Genomic DNA, 16,255 nt, shown 5'->3' on the forward strand with positions numbered 1-16,255 from the left:
CTCCCGTTAGCATACTGTATTACTTGCTAACGTAGGTGCAATCTGAAAGGAAAGATTCAATTGATGAATGCTCCCACCCTAGAGGTTGCCAGTATGAAAGATTAAGCTTAATTTAGCTGCTGCATTTTTTTAATACAAGAGCGCAATTTTACTAACACAACATATGTGTTAGAAGTTGCATTAGCACAGGAGTAATAGGTTGCAAATAACTATGTATGCTCCTTAAAAAAAAACCACACAAAAAATCCATCAGAAAACTGTCCTCTCTCTCAGATTTGAACATTCCTTTCTCAAATGTTATGATTTAAAGCAATTACCGAGAGGCTTGCTGCAGTGTTACACCATGAGCTCTTTCAATTCTAAGTCTATGATCGGCTTCCTTCCCAGGGGGAGGAGTTCTCCCTGCTTCCGATGACATGGGTCTCCACAGCAACACACCTCCAGCAAGAGCCCTGCCGCTGCCATCCCGCCCGCCCCTGCTTCAGGACTGCAGTGGTTAAAAGCCGCACCGAAGAGCTGCAATGTCGGCAGACTTGAATGATTTGTTAGATGAAATAAAGAATACGCCCCTTAAGCACACTTTGGGCTAAAAATGGACAACTCCTTTGTGGAAGAAGTGGCTGCATCACTGGTGAGAGAATTTCTCAGTAGAAAGGTAACTTGTCTCAATTTTCTCCAGCTAGTGCAATTGAGAATGACACATGAAAAATGTTAAGTGCTAAAAGATTGAGGAGGGGGGACTTCTTCCAGCCTTAAAGCAGCTAGACCTGAACCGTAACAAGCCTGTCGGGTAAGTATCTGCACTACATTTCCCACAGTGCCTTTTTATTGCTGAATATGGAAGCCAGCTTCCTCCTTGTTTGAGAAAGCCTGATTCTTACCCACACATGCGTGCAACACCCAAGATTAAATCAAGAAACGCAGTTTCAGGGTTTTTTCTCGTTAATTATCTATCATGCTATTGTCCTTGTGTTTACAAGAGGCACAAACAACTTCCCAGGACAAAGACTTTAAAAAAAAAAAAAAAAAGGCAAAATGTGTTTGTGCTAGAGAAACCGGTAACATGCTTTTTTTCCGGTTTTCAGTAATAGCTTGGCAGACAGGAGGTTTATCTGGGGCGAAGGGGACAGGGAGAAGGGGAGGAAAGAGGCCATTGTGCTTTCACAAACTTACCGCTGTAAAGGAAACTTTGTACTGTACATAGGTGTGGGGAGTGTGGGATTGAGCAGAAGAAAAGGCACCTTCTCATTTCCAGGTGAAAGTACCTACCAACTCGTATTTATGTTCAGCCCTAAGGAAATATTGCTGATCTCCAGCCCGGTCAGTCCCTCAGTGTCAGGAATGAGTTAGCTTGTATCAGAAACTAAACAGTCACTGTCTTATTAAGTGTTACACAAACTTCAATTTTCTTCATCTGTTTTGCATCCAGTCTCTAAATGCACATTTTCAATGTTTGTGAACAAAGTTGAAACATTTACCAGATGAATTTCAGATGCAGAATTCATTATTTGCCATATACTGCCAGAAGTATGAGGCTCAAGTCTGTTTGTTCAATTGATTGCAAAGATTTTTCAAATGAAAGACATTTACATTTCTGAGTTAGATACGTGTAAATGGAAAACTGAGTAAAAGCATAAAAGAAAGGGAATGCCCTGCTAGTAAAACAGACCATACAGCTTACAATAGTAACTTATACTTGAATTGCCGCATCTATTTCATACTACATACTCTGGAGTAAAAAACAAGAGGCACCGATAATCCTTTATGCTTCTGCACAAGTGTTCCCCTGCTTCCCCCAAATCTTTAACACACATCACAGCCAACTGTGAGAACCATCCTTTATTTGCCACGACTTGTCCATAGATCCCTAAATCTGAGCTGGATCTTTTCTTGTAACAATAGCCCTTCAGAGAAAAAAGAAGGACTTTCTCTCTCACAATGGTGGTCTGCTGTTGTATCACTTGAATTAGTTCGGGATCCCGCTCTGACATTTCACGATAAATCAGTCACTCCCTCCAGAAAGAGAGATGCCCATACATTTTGTCTCTGAAGTGCCCATGTATGCTGACTACAGATACAAAGTAGTTGAGGGAGTTTGAAGACCCCAAACCAGCTGATGCCATGGAGATCTGACTGATTTCCAACCTGAGACTGATCAGAATAACCTCATGATAAAGATTCTGAAACCTGTTCTGAACCCACCAAGAGATAGTGTACACCTGATATTCAGACTTTGTAGTTACCCAAGTCAGAATCACATTTATGAAAAGCTGTATCACATCTTGATGGAAAAAGCAAACTCTATTTCTGGAACAATTTGAACCAGAAGCCCAGGTATTAGCAGGGGCCTTCGTACAGACCGGTCAGTCTTATGAGGCTGTTTAGCAGCTGAAGTCACCTCCATGGAGGTCTTTTTTTTTTTCATGTTCGATAATTTCCACTTCACAGACAATATTGCCACCTCAATTATCTTCACATCTGTGGGCTATAGTAATGCAAGATTGCACCATTAAAGTATACGTTCTAAGGGTTAGCTTGTTACTAATTACTGCCATTTTAATGTATCCAGAAATTTCGTATTACATCCAACAAAGACAAGAATAAAAGCTTTGCTAAGTTGTACTGTCTCAAATACTCTGAAATCTGACACTTTCTTCTCAGGGTTTGAAGAAAACCATCACTACCATGGACCGAGAGCTTCCACGTTCTGCACTTAGCATCAATAACAGGAATGAACTTCGAAATGTCCTACATCTGCACTCCTTGTACAAACAGAACAAGGTAAGGAAACAGATCGTGCTCCCCAAAATGTGGTATCAGATACCATGAAACTAGGCCAATGAGATCAAGACTGTAGTGTATGTCCAAACCGCACAGAACTCAAGCTCGTGTCTGGTACTGCATTGCTGCAGACACACTAAGTTCCCTGAGGAATGGAGAGCTTAACATTTAGGTGAGATTGCAGCTCATGGGATGAAGCTGAGAACTTGGCAGTTCATGAACTGCAACCTCCAATAAACCAGGAGCAGTTAGTCACTTTAACACCGTTTCCATCATTATGGCCAGATTATTCAATTTTGGAAGTACCCTTACATGCCCATTTCTATTTGCAACTTTATGACACTTGGCAGATAAAATTACACTTCTAGCATTCATTATTCTTTGAAATGTAATATACACAGCAATATTTGATGACAGGGACATCAATGGATAATTTCCATTTCCAGTTCACTCATGAATAAAGGCACCATGATGCTTTTGGTAAGTGTTAGTGAAAAAAAATCTCCCAGTGTAGTTGCATCACTATAGCAGACATTGTAGCTTTTTTTTTTTTTACTTAAGCCCTAAACTTCTGTGGTGTTTTTCATTTTTGGGGGGTTTGTTTTGATTTGGTTGGTTTGGGTTTTTTTAAATGAAATGCTCATGTACACAGAACACATTTTCCAGAGTACTGTTGAAAAACAGTGTAACAAGTGGGGTGGGGTGTTGCCCTATAGTTAAGAGTCATCACAAGCACACAAATGGAGTTCTAGAGCCCACGCTTCTCATCAAGTTCTGATAAAATAAACTACACAAATACTGAAGTCAGGTACTAAAAATACTTGCTGTTCATTCTACATTCTTCTGAAGTAGACCAGGTAACATTAGAAAAAGTATATTCTAGCACAGTCACCATACTTTGCAATGCTTAGCTACAATGAGAATAAGGAATGACCGTAACATGTTGTTCGTTCTATATCATGCTTGCTTCATTTAACACAGCAACACCTTCGAGCTCTTGCCATTCTCCAGATGACATCTTCCAGTTTCCTGCATTGCTTGTACAGTCACATCTGGGATACACCCATAGGCAGCTAAGTCTAGAAAGCAGTTAATGTGTTCAGCTACTGTACAGTGCAAAATGAATATCCTATCTTAGGCCGCAGCAAGACTAACAAAGAGTTTCAGCAGTCACTGATAACTTTATTTTTTCTTTTTGGATAGGCAAAGGAGAACCCACTGAAAACACTTCTTGAAATTATTACTAATTTCTTCCTTGAGCACTGTGGGACTTCCAGAGGCATCAGTTCAACTTCTGCTCTGTCAACTCCTCAAAGCAAGAGCTCAACATCTCATCCACCCGACTTCTCGGATGAAGATCATGTGCGTGGGAGTGCCATTACGCTCGATGAAAGTGAAACTCAAGCCTACAGGTACAGCCTTATTTCCTTCTCTTTGCCCTGTCTAGTCACTATTTTCTTTTTAATTAAGTGAAATAGTGTTAGACGTTTTATCATTTGTACCTTCAGCTACACTACCTTTTATTAGTTATCCAAGCAACACAAAGCTTGAACTTCCCGACTATTAAAATCTCCTATGCAAGCCACCCTTCAAAAATGCTTTTATGTTCCCTACCAATTATGAAGATTGATAATCTCAATTACATCCTTCAGTCACTGAAGCACATAGAAATCTGAGCTTTTATGCCTTGTAAATTGGAAATATTCAAATTGAAGCATAATCTGATCAGAAACTAACCACCTGCACTCAAACTACAGGTATATTCATGCCTTAGTCAAAAGCAAGGCCTATCTTAAATTCAGTATTGTTACAAATAGTATAGGTTCAGTTATTTCCATCTTGCAAAATGCCTGAAAACAGCATGTAACCAAGTCTTTCAATTGCATTTATTAGTGCTTCAAGGTGGAGTAAACAGCCCTAACTGTGCTTCAGTAGAAAGCTTCTAAAATGGGCACAAACGAGTAATTCACGTTCCCAGCCTTGACTCTCAGGGAATTAATCTTATTCCTCATCCTAAACACAGCATGCTCAACGTAGCTAAGTCTGAGTGCCAGTGCTCGCAAAACCCTAGCACGCCCTTCCTTATAGAGAAAGCAAGCCAAGATTTTGAAAGTTGATGCTACCAGCTGAGAAGCAACACTTGAAAAGGAGGCAGTGCAAAACAAGACTTAGCTGCTTCTCTTTGTCAGATACAGGAGCTTTTGCCAGTGACTTTCTCCCTCCGTCTGATACTACCCCACCTCACGCTGCCTCAGAGCTCGTACCTGCCCCATTTTCCCCCCTTGCCCTAGACACTGCAAGTTGTTTCGTTCCCCCTGCGAGCCCCTCCAGTGCCTGCAGACCCTTCTTACCACAGCAAAAAGCTTTCTCCTACAGAGGAATCCACTAACACCCCCCTGTGACATCGAGTAGCAGCACCCAGCTGAGTTAACCGGGCAGTGCACCCCCCCCTCCTCCACCCACAAAATGGCGACCCCGCCCCCATCCCGCCGCTACTTCTAGCCGCCGTGCGCATGCGTATTGGCAGCCGAGCGCTTCCCCGCCCCGCCCGCCGCGCGGAGGCGGGAGGGTGGGGGAAAGCGCAGAGCGAGTGCTCGGCTGCTGGCCCGGAGTGGCCGTCGTTGCTCCGGAAGCGGTGCGTTGTGGGGCCGCTCTGCTTTACACCGGAGGGCACTCTATGGTCCTAGTCCTCCGCTGGCGGGAAAGACATGCGCGGTGCCGTGGTTGAGTTGACCCCCCCCTTTCCCTGCCCGTACACCCGCGCACACGTACACGGTCATTATATACACACACGAACACACAACTGCAATGAGGCAAAGTAAAGCCCCACACGCAGAAGCAACGTGTGTCGGCGACGGGAGAGGGTGGGGATGGCGCGGTGCTGTGAGGAAGGGCCCCTCGGCAGCATGGTGCGGGCACCGTCCCTCAAGGGGCGAAGTATTCCCCGTCGCTGCCCCAGCCAGCGGGGCAGGGGGGAGCCAAAAATGGCAGATTAAAGGAAAATAGGAAAGCGAAAACCAGAAATGCGCAACCTTTTGCATGTACGAGCTTGGAAACGTTACCCAGCCACACACTGAAAGCTGCCAGCTCCGGAGAGGGCAAAATCCTGTATTCCATCTAAATCCTGTGTGATTTCGTACCGATTTTCATAACTTCATATGCACCAAACTCACCGGTAATGCCTTCCTGAGGTGGGGGAGACTGAAGCTGGCTGGAAGTGCAAGGAAAGAAAAATGGGTCGACTGGGTGTGACAGGGGAATGTGGGTTTCGGGGCCTGTCCTGATACAAACCAGTATTTGTAACTGATTTTTCTTTCAAAACCAGCCAAGCACCTGACCCTCGGACACGGGAAGGCCCTCCTGGATGGGTGGCTTCATTTTTCCCTTGGATCAGGTCTTGTCCCAGCCGTGCAGTTGGTCTGCGCTTCCGCAGCGTGGCCGCAGGAGGCGGCTGCAAAGCTGCCGCAACAAGGACTGTCGTGGGCAGGTTGCCGGTTTGGTTCAGCCACGTCCTATTTCAGCCCACAAAATGAACGGGTGAGAGAAACACCATGGCAAAGCGCAGCTCCGTGATCCTGCTAGCCATTTCCATCCCCTCCGGCCACGGAAAAACCAGGCGTTACCAGGTCAATCAGCCAATGCCTGAAATTAGTTTTAATTTCAACTACCTGGATAATTTTTAACAATGCTTTCAGGAGTAGAGAGTATAATTAGATAGGTACTCTTCACTGGTTCCTTATTAAAAAGTCTTCTTTCCTTTTAACTTACCTCTTGAAGGTTTTTTGAATGTCTGTAAATGTTAAAACTGTCTCTAAGCTGACACACTGTGCCCTTTGGCAATGAGGGGTTATGTGGTCCTCGGTCAGGAGTAACAGTCCTTGGATTTCCTAATGGTCCCAGAGACTGATCATGCTCCCTTCAGTTTACGTATGCAGCGTGTCTTCACCACACGAGACATACTACAAAAACCAATTTTTAACTGGTTGAATAAAAGGAATGTTTTTGTGGTACAAGATGCTTCAACTCATGGAATTGCTCTACTATGAAATAGGATGGAGAAGAACATCCTAGAGTGAAAAACAAGTTCAAGGACAGTTATTGTAAAGAAGGCTAGCATTTTCAGCTCACACAGAATATAAATTTATCAACTGACACAAAAGAGGTCTCGGTGAAGTGGGAACTACTCAATAAAAGAACTTCCATTTAACAATGATCTAATATTATGCAGACAGTGAAACAGATCCTGATGAAGAAAATCGGACTCATCATGATTTCTCAAATGATGACTTTTTTTTTAGTAAGAGCATGATTTGTTAAAAGATATTTTTAAGGAAGAAATGCATATAGTGTTGTACAAGTGGAGTCACAGATCACTGTGAATCTCACTTGCATTTCAGAAAAGCTTGTTTATAGCATTATATATGTGTAGGAAAACAGATGCGAACAGTGAACTACACCTTGTGTTGCTACCTGGAGGACCAGGCTGAAGAATATGGAAGAGATCAAATGACAGCAACCTATTATCAAGGAAAAGCCCAAATACAAAAGTACCTGTCTTTTTGAACTGAAATAAGTGTTCTACATTTGAACAAAGAGTGAAAGGGGTCAGTAGAGTCAGTCTAAGTTACATGATAACAAAGGATATTAGCAAAAGTCTTAACAAATTTTCAAGCAGCCTACTGAGCAGATGGAGAAGGAATGGGAACTGCTGGTGGTAGCTTAGGACCTGTCTGGTATGATATATACAGTTTTCTTTCTGTTATGATATTGTACATATCAAAATAAGTAAGCACAAGATTAAAGTTTTGCACATATTATAACCAATTGTGACACATAATAATGATATTGAAAGTGTCCTGAAGACCTACATATAGATGTTTAAGTGAAAAGTGATTGTATTTGGGTACCATTGCTAGATAATAAGTAACTTAATTTGACAGCAGTGCTTTAATTAGCCAAGCAGATGTTTTCATTGATTTCATTGTGCATTATTTTGCTGTTTGAAGTTTTGCCTTTTTCTTCCTTGTAGAGACGATGTTGAGAATCCACTAGATAAAATCCTTCCATCCAGAAAACATCATCACAAAAGTGAAAAATGCCACACAGGGACAATACACAACAGCCACTTACCCTCTGATGGGGATAAGAAGTTAAAAGATAGTCGAGAAGATTTAAAAGCAGCAACGATTTCTGAGGAGCTGAAATCCACACTGAGGGAGAAGCCGAAGCCCAGGTCTGGTCTCATTGTCAGAGGAATGATGGCTGGACCAGTAGCAAGTTCACCAGAGGTGATTTTCAACACTTACAAAAAATTTGGCTTGGCCATGAATTTTATATCTAACCTTCTGCGATAAAGTCATTTGCAAATAATATTAAAATGACTTCTGCATGCTAATCCATTATATCTGCAGTCTGAGAATATGTGGTAAGTTAGGGAAGTGGTTCTGGTTAATTTAGAAATTCAAACTGTTTCAGATATAACCACTACACGCAACTACCCCCTGCATGTCTGTGATGTTAGGTTACAGAATTTCTTTATAAATCTTCTCCATTCTTGATATATCTTGACAGATGGGATTTTCCACTTTCCTAGGAAAATTGCTTTTTTACCTTAGCAACATCTACAGCTTTCAAAGTTTTCTTAGCCATGGGTATCTGTTTTACTCAGGTTTTTCCAAAACCCCACATTTAATCCGTAGCAGTTTGGAATTGAAAATTACTTTCAGTTAGAAATACGTTTCTAAATTGGTCCAATCAGACCATATTCCATCAGTAAGTGTTTTCAAAACAGAGTTCTAAAATTCTTGCCTCTTTTTTTTTTTCCTTCATGCTGCTTTTATATAGCCAGGAAATTTCCCTGTGTAAAATTAGGCTTATAATAATGAGAAGTTGAAATATTTTAAACATATCCTTCAGATAATACTGAAGAGAATATGGAAGTTAAATGAATTAGTTGGATTTTTCTAAATCTCTCTGATTTGGAAATAAAGACTAGATATCTGTAGTGGGCAGTCTTTCCAGTAAAATGTCTGATATGTCTTGGTTTCCTGAGTTGGGTACAACCCGAAAATTAAGCTTTAAGGAGGTATTTTGTTGGTGTTCTTGGGTAAAAAAAAGCAGTTTTTAGTGGTAGATAGCATCTTTAATATTGTTCAAATTTTCAGTAAAAGTGTATGTCTGTCCTATTTATTATCAATTATTTAAAAATCTGATTTACTACTAATAATAAACAAATTCGTAATAATAAACAAATTGCTTAGCCCAGAAATTAGTGATAGAGCTTTCCTTTGCCTTTCATGTTTATTTAAAGATGCTCAAATTTTAATCCATGGTTTTAATGGCACTTATTTCTAGGATCTGCAAAAAAGAAGGCTTTCAAAACGATCCACTAGCATAAGCAGCACAGCACAGTTCAAGGGTGAGGAACATGAAGAAAATTACCTGACTATCCCAAGTACTGATTTTCAAGAAAGCAAAGGATCTTCATTACAAGTGAATATGGAGTTTGCATTAAGGACTATGTCAAGCTCACACACAAGTTCAGCCTCTGAAAAACTAAGAAACATTCCCAAAGATACAGATGACTCTTTTGCCAAACTGCTGTCTGAAAGAGAGAGGACCAAGACAGAAGAAAGAAAATCAGTTCCAAGCTTTGGTACAGACAGCAATGAAAGAAGCCTTAAAGTGAGTGCCCCTCACAGACATTCAGGGGCTGGAAGAGAGAAGAGAGAAAGATCCCTCAAGAAAAATGAGAGTCGGTTGTCAGGCCACAGGTAAGAATATTTCTAAGAACATTATACTAAAACATTGAGGAAATCTGGTGGAGGACTAGGAGTGACTGATACACCTTCTGATTTCATTGAGGGGAAGTAGCTGGAAGATGTGAAGATAGTGAAAGGCAGAGAAGTTTTAAGATTTAACTTACTCACTTTTGACATGCCAAACCATTCAAGATTCCTTTCTTGATCAGTGGAGAGACCCTGGAGGTGCTGATTTCTCTTTACTGCTTCAAAAGGGAGCTAGTTACTAGTTCAGGCTTAGACCACTTAGACATCTAAGCAGTACAGGTGACTCCCACCTGTGGAGGTCATCTACAGTGTTCCACGGAGACATTGCTTGGTCCTTAGGAAATAGTGTTGATTAAATATTGCAGTAGTACGTCCAAAAAACCTCAGAGGATAGAATTAAGGAGTACCAGCCAAGTGCATACATATGTCCACATGGTTCAGTGCAGTGCTGTGTTGAGATATCCAAGCCATGCCCAAACAGGCTGGTTCAGCTACCAGCACAGTGCTCTACCATGTAGACACTGTGGTGTGTCTTTGAAGCAGGATAGCCTGTGTCATTGCAGTATTTAGACTGAGCCCAATTAGCATCCCCACGCACCATGATGCTGCAGCCACACAGCTCCTGTGTCTCAAAGTATTTTACTCAAAAGTTAGCTCAGATTTTTTTTTTTAATTGTACTGCATTGCTTCACATTGGTATAAAAGGTTTAGAAGAGCCTCCTTTAGAAGAGCTCCAAATATGTGGTTTTGGCTTTTTTCTGTTTTATACTCTTAATTGATCTTTTTTTCTATGTTTTTTTTTTATTGTGCAGAATTTGAGAGGAATGGGAGGCAAGGGATTTTGTTTATTTGAGGGTTGCTAAAGCAGTAGGACCCAGACTGCCACATCTCAAAGCTGGCTTCGTAGTGGGGCTGTGACTTGGGTTGGGTTTTGAAGTGCTTCAGGTTGAGTCATCCATGAGAGTTTAACCAGCCTGGAATTCTGAACCACCGAAGAGGCTCTAGGTTTGAGCAGTGCAGGGCAACTGTGCCCTGTCCGAGCATATATAAAATCTGCATAATAAAACTTGCTGCCTCCTTATGTAGCACTTCTCGTCAGCATCTCTCAAACAAATTTAAGCAGGAGGTGAGTATCGCTCTGCCCATACCACAGATGGGAAAACTGAAGCAGGTAGAGAGAAACCTGCATGCTACATGACAGCGTGTGAATAGTAAAGTCATGCATAGGGCCTAGGCACCCTGAGTGTTGGCCTTGTGGTGCACTCCCAGTACTAGAGGTAGAATTGGTAGAAATATTTTTGAGTTTATATCACCTGCTGCTCCATAAACTAAGGCACATGCCAATATTCCCTTCTGTGGGCCATAAAGCAGTATTTCTGTTTTACTAAATGTAACAGCAGCCAGGTTTGTTGCTATTTTTTAAGTGCTGAAAAACCTCATTAATATGCTAAAACTGCAACCACAGATTTGTTTTTAATTATTATTACTATTTTGTTTTCCTATTTAATTCTTATAAATCTTGAGACACAGTGTATTGAGGTCCTGTTGAGAACATGAGGAAGCAATGATATATTAGGTCTCTCCACATTTATGTTAGAGGCTGTGAGAGTTAACAAACTGGGGATCTACTGTAGCTGCAAATGGGCCACTTGCTTCCTGTCTGGAACCAAAAAGCAACTGAAAATAGCCACCCGCACTACACAGTTATTTACCTGTGTTAGCTAATTTCATTTGTAAAAGATTATTGAGTAACAGGTGAAAGTACTACAGTCTTAAGCCTTCAAATCCACAAGACATCAGTTCTCCATTATGTACTGTCCTGGAAAGCTGAGCTACGTCAGATAATGGCTGAACGCAGGCAATACAAGTCCCACTGTTGCTGAACTGGAACTGGTGCCTGCAGATCCATCTTTGATATTCTGCTTCCAGAAGGATTTATGAAGTCTTGCAAGACTCCATGTGAATGCAGAGAGCCAGCTCATAAGTCACTGTGGAAGCAGAAGCAACGGGGTCTGACTCGATACAACTCTTGTTTCATACAGCTTGACAGAGCGTATAAGGTAGTGCTAACCCATCACTTTGTCCTTTCCAGTTTCAGGATGGTTTATTACTTCACGCTCAGCATTAATCGAGGTAGAGAATACAGCTTCAATGGGCTTTTGACAGCTCCCCAACAAAGCTGTGAAGAACAAGTATATTCCTGGTATTTGATAATCAGTGAATGTATAGTACATTATTTATGAATGTCAAAGGCATATTGGACTGGATAAAATTCTTTTGAGAAGACTGTGTCTGACCAAGAAATCTCGTGTGCTAACTCCACTCAGCTGTAGTTGGACGTGCTGACACTTCCTAACCTTATGCAGTAATTGTGGAGTGAGCTGGGCTGAAAGGGGACTGCCCCAGTGCACCATTTTGTGCGATGTACTGTGGTACTGTGCTCCATTGCATAGTAAGTCGTTTGAAATAGTTTCCTTCCTTCAGAGGACTGGTTTGGTTTCAGCAAGAACAGAAGAGGGAGCTATTTCCTAAGCAGAGTCCATGTAATGTTTCCAAAGCAAAACGGGGACATTCCTGCCAGATGATTTGAGTTAATGCCAGTAGAGCATTCGAATTCATGCCGAGCTCTGAGCTCCTGAAATCTCTCACTGAAATCAGCAGGACTGCTGATGCTCCTGAAGTTAAGTGGAAGTAACAGAGAGTGGAAGTGAGACTCCAAATAAACATTGACCATTACAATATAAGGCTGGCTCTTGCAAGACTTTTATATCCCTTTGGCCAAATCCTGCAGTGTTTGAGAGCCTTTCAGGATTTGGCCAGAATGCTTGAGCATTTTGAGGCATGAAAAATTACAATGTAGGAGCAGATATTTGTCTGGATCCTCTTCCATTCTCTGTTACTGCTACCTGACACCTCTGACATAAATGCTAATCTAAGTATTTAGACTAGTAGCTGAAAATCTATATAGGATTAACCACATCCAGTTCATTCACACGCATCTGCAATTCTGTTTTTGTTTCCCATAGAAAACTAAAGACATACAAATCTCATTTTTCCTTCCATTTGCTGTACTTTTTCATTCTCTTTTCTCATATTAAAAAAATGCTATTGTTGCATACAGGCTGCAGGCATCCATTGTCTACATATGAGAAAAAAATGAAGGAAAACCACTGCTATGCTTCAAAAGACAAAGCTGAATGTTATCGAATGAATGCTTACAATCTGAGTGGGCAGAAATACCTAGCTATAAAAATATCCTGGGGAAGTACAGATCCACAGTATTTTGGATCATTAATGAAATGATTATTTTAATTTTAATGAAATAAATTATTGTGCTTTTTTTTCATCCACTATCTAATTCTTAGCTACTGCATGAAGTGTGTGCGGCAGTGTAACGTGTTGAGAGGCCAGATTTGTGACTTGATATTTCAGTCTTACAGTATCAACATGAAGTTAGACCTCTGAGTACCATATTTCACATAAAAGTTTGTCCTCATTAAGAATTGGTGGTTCTGTCTTTGTTCAAATAGATACCGTTTAGCTATCTTGGCGGTGAGGAGGCATTTGGATTTCTGTGATGACCCAAATTAAATGCTTACCTGCAAAGAGGGCTGTGTAATTCAAGAGTGAGCACTAAGTTTTCCAAAATGACAGACCAACACATCCACCACAGATAGGAAAAAAAATGCAAATTCATTTATTTGCATTGCTATTGCTGCAATTCCTTGTTTCTTTTTAGGAAAATGGAATCAAGTTAGTGAATCAATCAAATGGCAACTAATGATACAGATGTAGTCTTTGCTTGTTTGTTGAACTGCTACTGCTGAGAGCATCTGCTTTCAAATTCAGGTAACTGTACTGATGGCTTAAAAGGCCAGTGCTTAACTGCAGTTATTACCTAATTGCTCATAACTGTAATAAAATCCTGACTTTTAATAGAAAACCGCTTGTTATTTTTTCAGTATACTCTGGACTTAATGTTGATCACCTTGCAGACATATTGTCATTATATAATGAGCACACCGCATTCCTTTAATCACAGAAAGATAGAGGTGAAGAACAATTTGTTCACCTGGATCTTCATTTATCTACATAGTACCTGGCAATATGATGTCTAAATCCTTCCCCAGAAAAGGGAGAATCATGATCGCAAAGAATTAGAACAAAAGGATTATTTTCTTCCTTGTATTACAGGGGGAACAGAAATTTTTGTTCTGTTGGGTCAATGATAGCTCTCTATGTCTTGATTGTATTCTTTTCCATGTCACTAGGAGTTATTCCATAAAGAAAGTATAATATGCTGTAGAGTTTGCATGCCTACTCAGATGTAATTGTGAATGCAATCTATATGTCTTTTTTTTTTAGAATTCCCTTATTTTTAATTAATCCAGGAAAAAAGCAATATACGTGGCAGCAAATCTTCATGTATCCTCAGCTGTAAGGAAACAGCAGCTAATTTAATTTCTCGATTCATAGAATCGTAGAATCATAGAGTACCAGGTTGGAAGGGACCTTGAGGATCATCTAGTCCAACCTTTCTTGGCAAAAGCACGGTCTTGACAAGATGGCACAGCACCCTGTCCAGCTGAATCTTAAAAGTGTCCAATGTTGGGGAATCCACCACTTCCCTGGGGAGATTATTCCAATGGCTTATTGTTCTCATTGTGAAAAATTTTCCTCTTGTGCCCAATCGGAATCTCCTTAGAAGTACGAGTACCTTGTACCCATTACCCTTTGTCTTTTCCACGTGACTCCTTGTAAAAAGGGAATCTCCATCTTCTTTGTAGCCACCCTTTAAATACTGGAATGTGGCGATAAGGTCTCCCCTAAGCCTTCTTTTCTCAAGGCTGAACAAACCCAGTTCTCTCAGCCTTTCCTGATATGGCAGGCTTCCCAGTCCTTTGACCGTCTCTATGGCCCTTCTCTGGACCCTCTCCAGCCTGTCCACATCTTTTCTGTATAGCGGGGACCAAAACTGAACACAGTATTCCAGGTGTGGCCTGACAAGCGCTGAGTAGAGTGGGATAATGACTTCTTTATCTCTGCTGGTGATGCCCTTGTTGATGCAACCCAGCATCCTCTTGGCTTTCTTTGCCGCAGCAGCACACTGTTCGCTCATACTGAGCTTGTTGTCCACCAGGACCCCCAGGTCCTTTTCCACAGAGCTGGTCCCCAGCCAGGTAGATCCCAGCCTGTGCTGTACTCCTGGATTATGTTTTCCCGGGTGCAAGACCTTACATTTGTCTTTGTTGAACTTCATAAGGTTCTTGTTAGCCCACTCTTCCAGCCTATCCAGGTCTTCCCTTCTGAAGTGTCTACTTCCCCACTCAGTTTGGTATCATCAGCAAACTTCATCAGGGTACGCTTGGTCCCATCATCCAGATCACTTATGAAGATACTAAACAACGTTGGGTCCAATATCGATCCCTGGGGGACCCCACTTGTGACGGGTTGCCAGTTTGAAAAGGAGTTATTTACCACCACCCTCTGGGTGCAGCATCTTGTTTTGTTTATTGTACCGTATATGTTGTGGTGTTGATAATGGTAACCATGCTGGTCCCTGGAAGCTGTAGGTACAGGAGGTTGTTATAAGGACAGTATTTCAATCTGAGTTTTAAACTTACTTTTCTTGGGAGGTGGATGTCTGACTTTTCATATTCCATGGCTTTAACTTTTAATAGTTTAGATATAATGCTTCAGTGGCCACAGTACATTTCTTCTTTTCTGCCTAAACTAGTAGTAGTAGTAGTAGTACAATCATGAATATATGAAGTAAATAAGGAAGGGTGAAGGTTTGCTTTGACAGAGAAATCATGCAGCAGAAGTAATTAACAGTGAATCAGTTTGTGATACTTTCCTATGTGACTTTATCATGCAAATTGTTGATGAGTTTTCTTGTTGTATAAACTAATACAATGTATACAGCACTCCTGTTATTTTACTGTAGAACCTTCCATTTTAAGGAAATGAAAAATGTTTCTCCAAGAACATATGGAGACACATAATCCAGTAATTGTATGTTGATACCAAACTACACACACATGTGTATACAGAATTATGTCGGTAATTCCTTCGTGCTCCTTCAAAGCAACTTTATTTAACTTAACAAATTAAAAATGACATTTATGTCTCAGTGCCACTTCAGTGGAGAATTTGAAACCCCATCTATCCTTTCAGGTCATTTTGATGCTGTTGTTTATAGTTCCTTCTCAGAGGAGTAGTTCTCACTGTTCTTGTTATTGAGTCCTTGTTCCTCTTAGTAGTGTTAGTTGTGTGCAAGGCACGAGCAAAATATGGATGACTCACTACTTTTAACATTTTTTTATTTTGAGATTTTCAAGGGAATGAAAAATTACGTTTAAAGATACACAATTCAAGTGAATAATCCAAGATTCCAACTAAAAAGTTGCCATATCTGTAGTTATGATTTTGTTAAAATGCTGCAAGTTCCACGGGAACTTGGGAGAGACAATATTGAAGGTAACAAATTATTAAAAGACTTCCCCAAGTCTTTTAACCTGGGCAGAGCTTTAATGGCAGTGAGGAAAGGTTCTCTGCCACCTTTAATATCTTGAGGTGGGGTCAACCCTCCCTTGAGCAGGGGGTTGGACCAGATGACCTCCAGAGGTCCCTTCCAACCTCAACCATTCTGTGATTCTGTGATTCTCCTTAATGCTGAATCCCCT

General features: G+C 41.0%; 1 protein-coding gene across 1 annotated transcript in view; it reads left to right on the top strand.

Annotated features, from left to right (window-relative positions):
* Window positions 1-436: 436 nt before the first annotated feature.
* The window catches only part of MINDY4 (MINDY lysine 48 deubiquitinase 4), an 82,526-nt gene continuing 66,707 nt past the window's right edge, over window positions 437-16,255 (top strand). Inside the window, exons 1-5 of the mRNA XM_075144285.1 lie at window positions 437-655; window positions 2,662-2,781; window positions 3,985-4,193; window positions 7,811-8,069; window positions 9,136-9,554. Coding sequence (XP_075000386.1) covers window positions 593-655; window positions 2,662-2,781; window positions 3,985-4,193; window positions 7,811-8,069; window positions 9,136-9,554 — 1,070 coding nt within the window. The 5' untranslated portion in view covers window positions 437-592. The remainder of the gene's footprint in view (window positions 656-2,661; window positions 2,782-3,984; window positions 4,194-7,810; window positions 8,070-9,135; window positions 9,555-16,255) is intronic.

This window comes from Calonectris borealis, chromosome 2 (genome assembly GCF_964195595.1).
Source record: "Calonectris borealis chromosome 2, bCalBor7.hap1.2, whole genome shotgun sequence".
Classification (NCBI taxonomy): domain Eukaryota; kingdom Metazoa; phylum Chordata; class Aves; order Procellariiformes; family Procellariidae; genus Calonectris; species Calonectris borealis.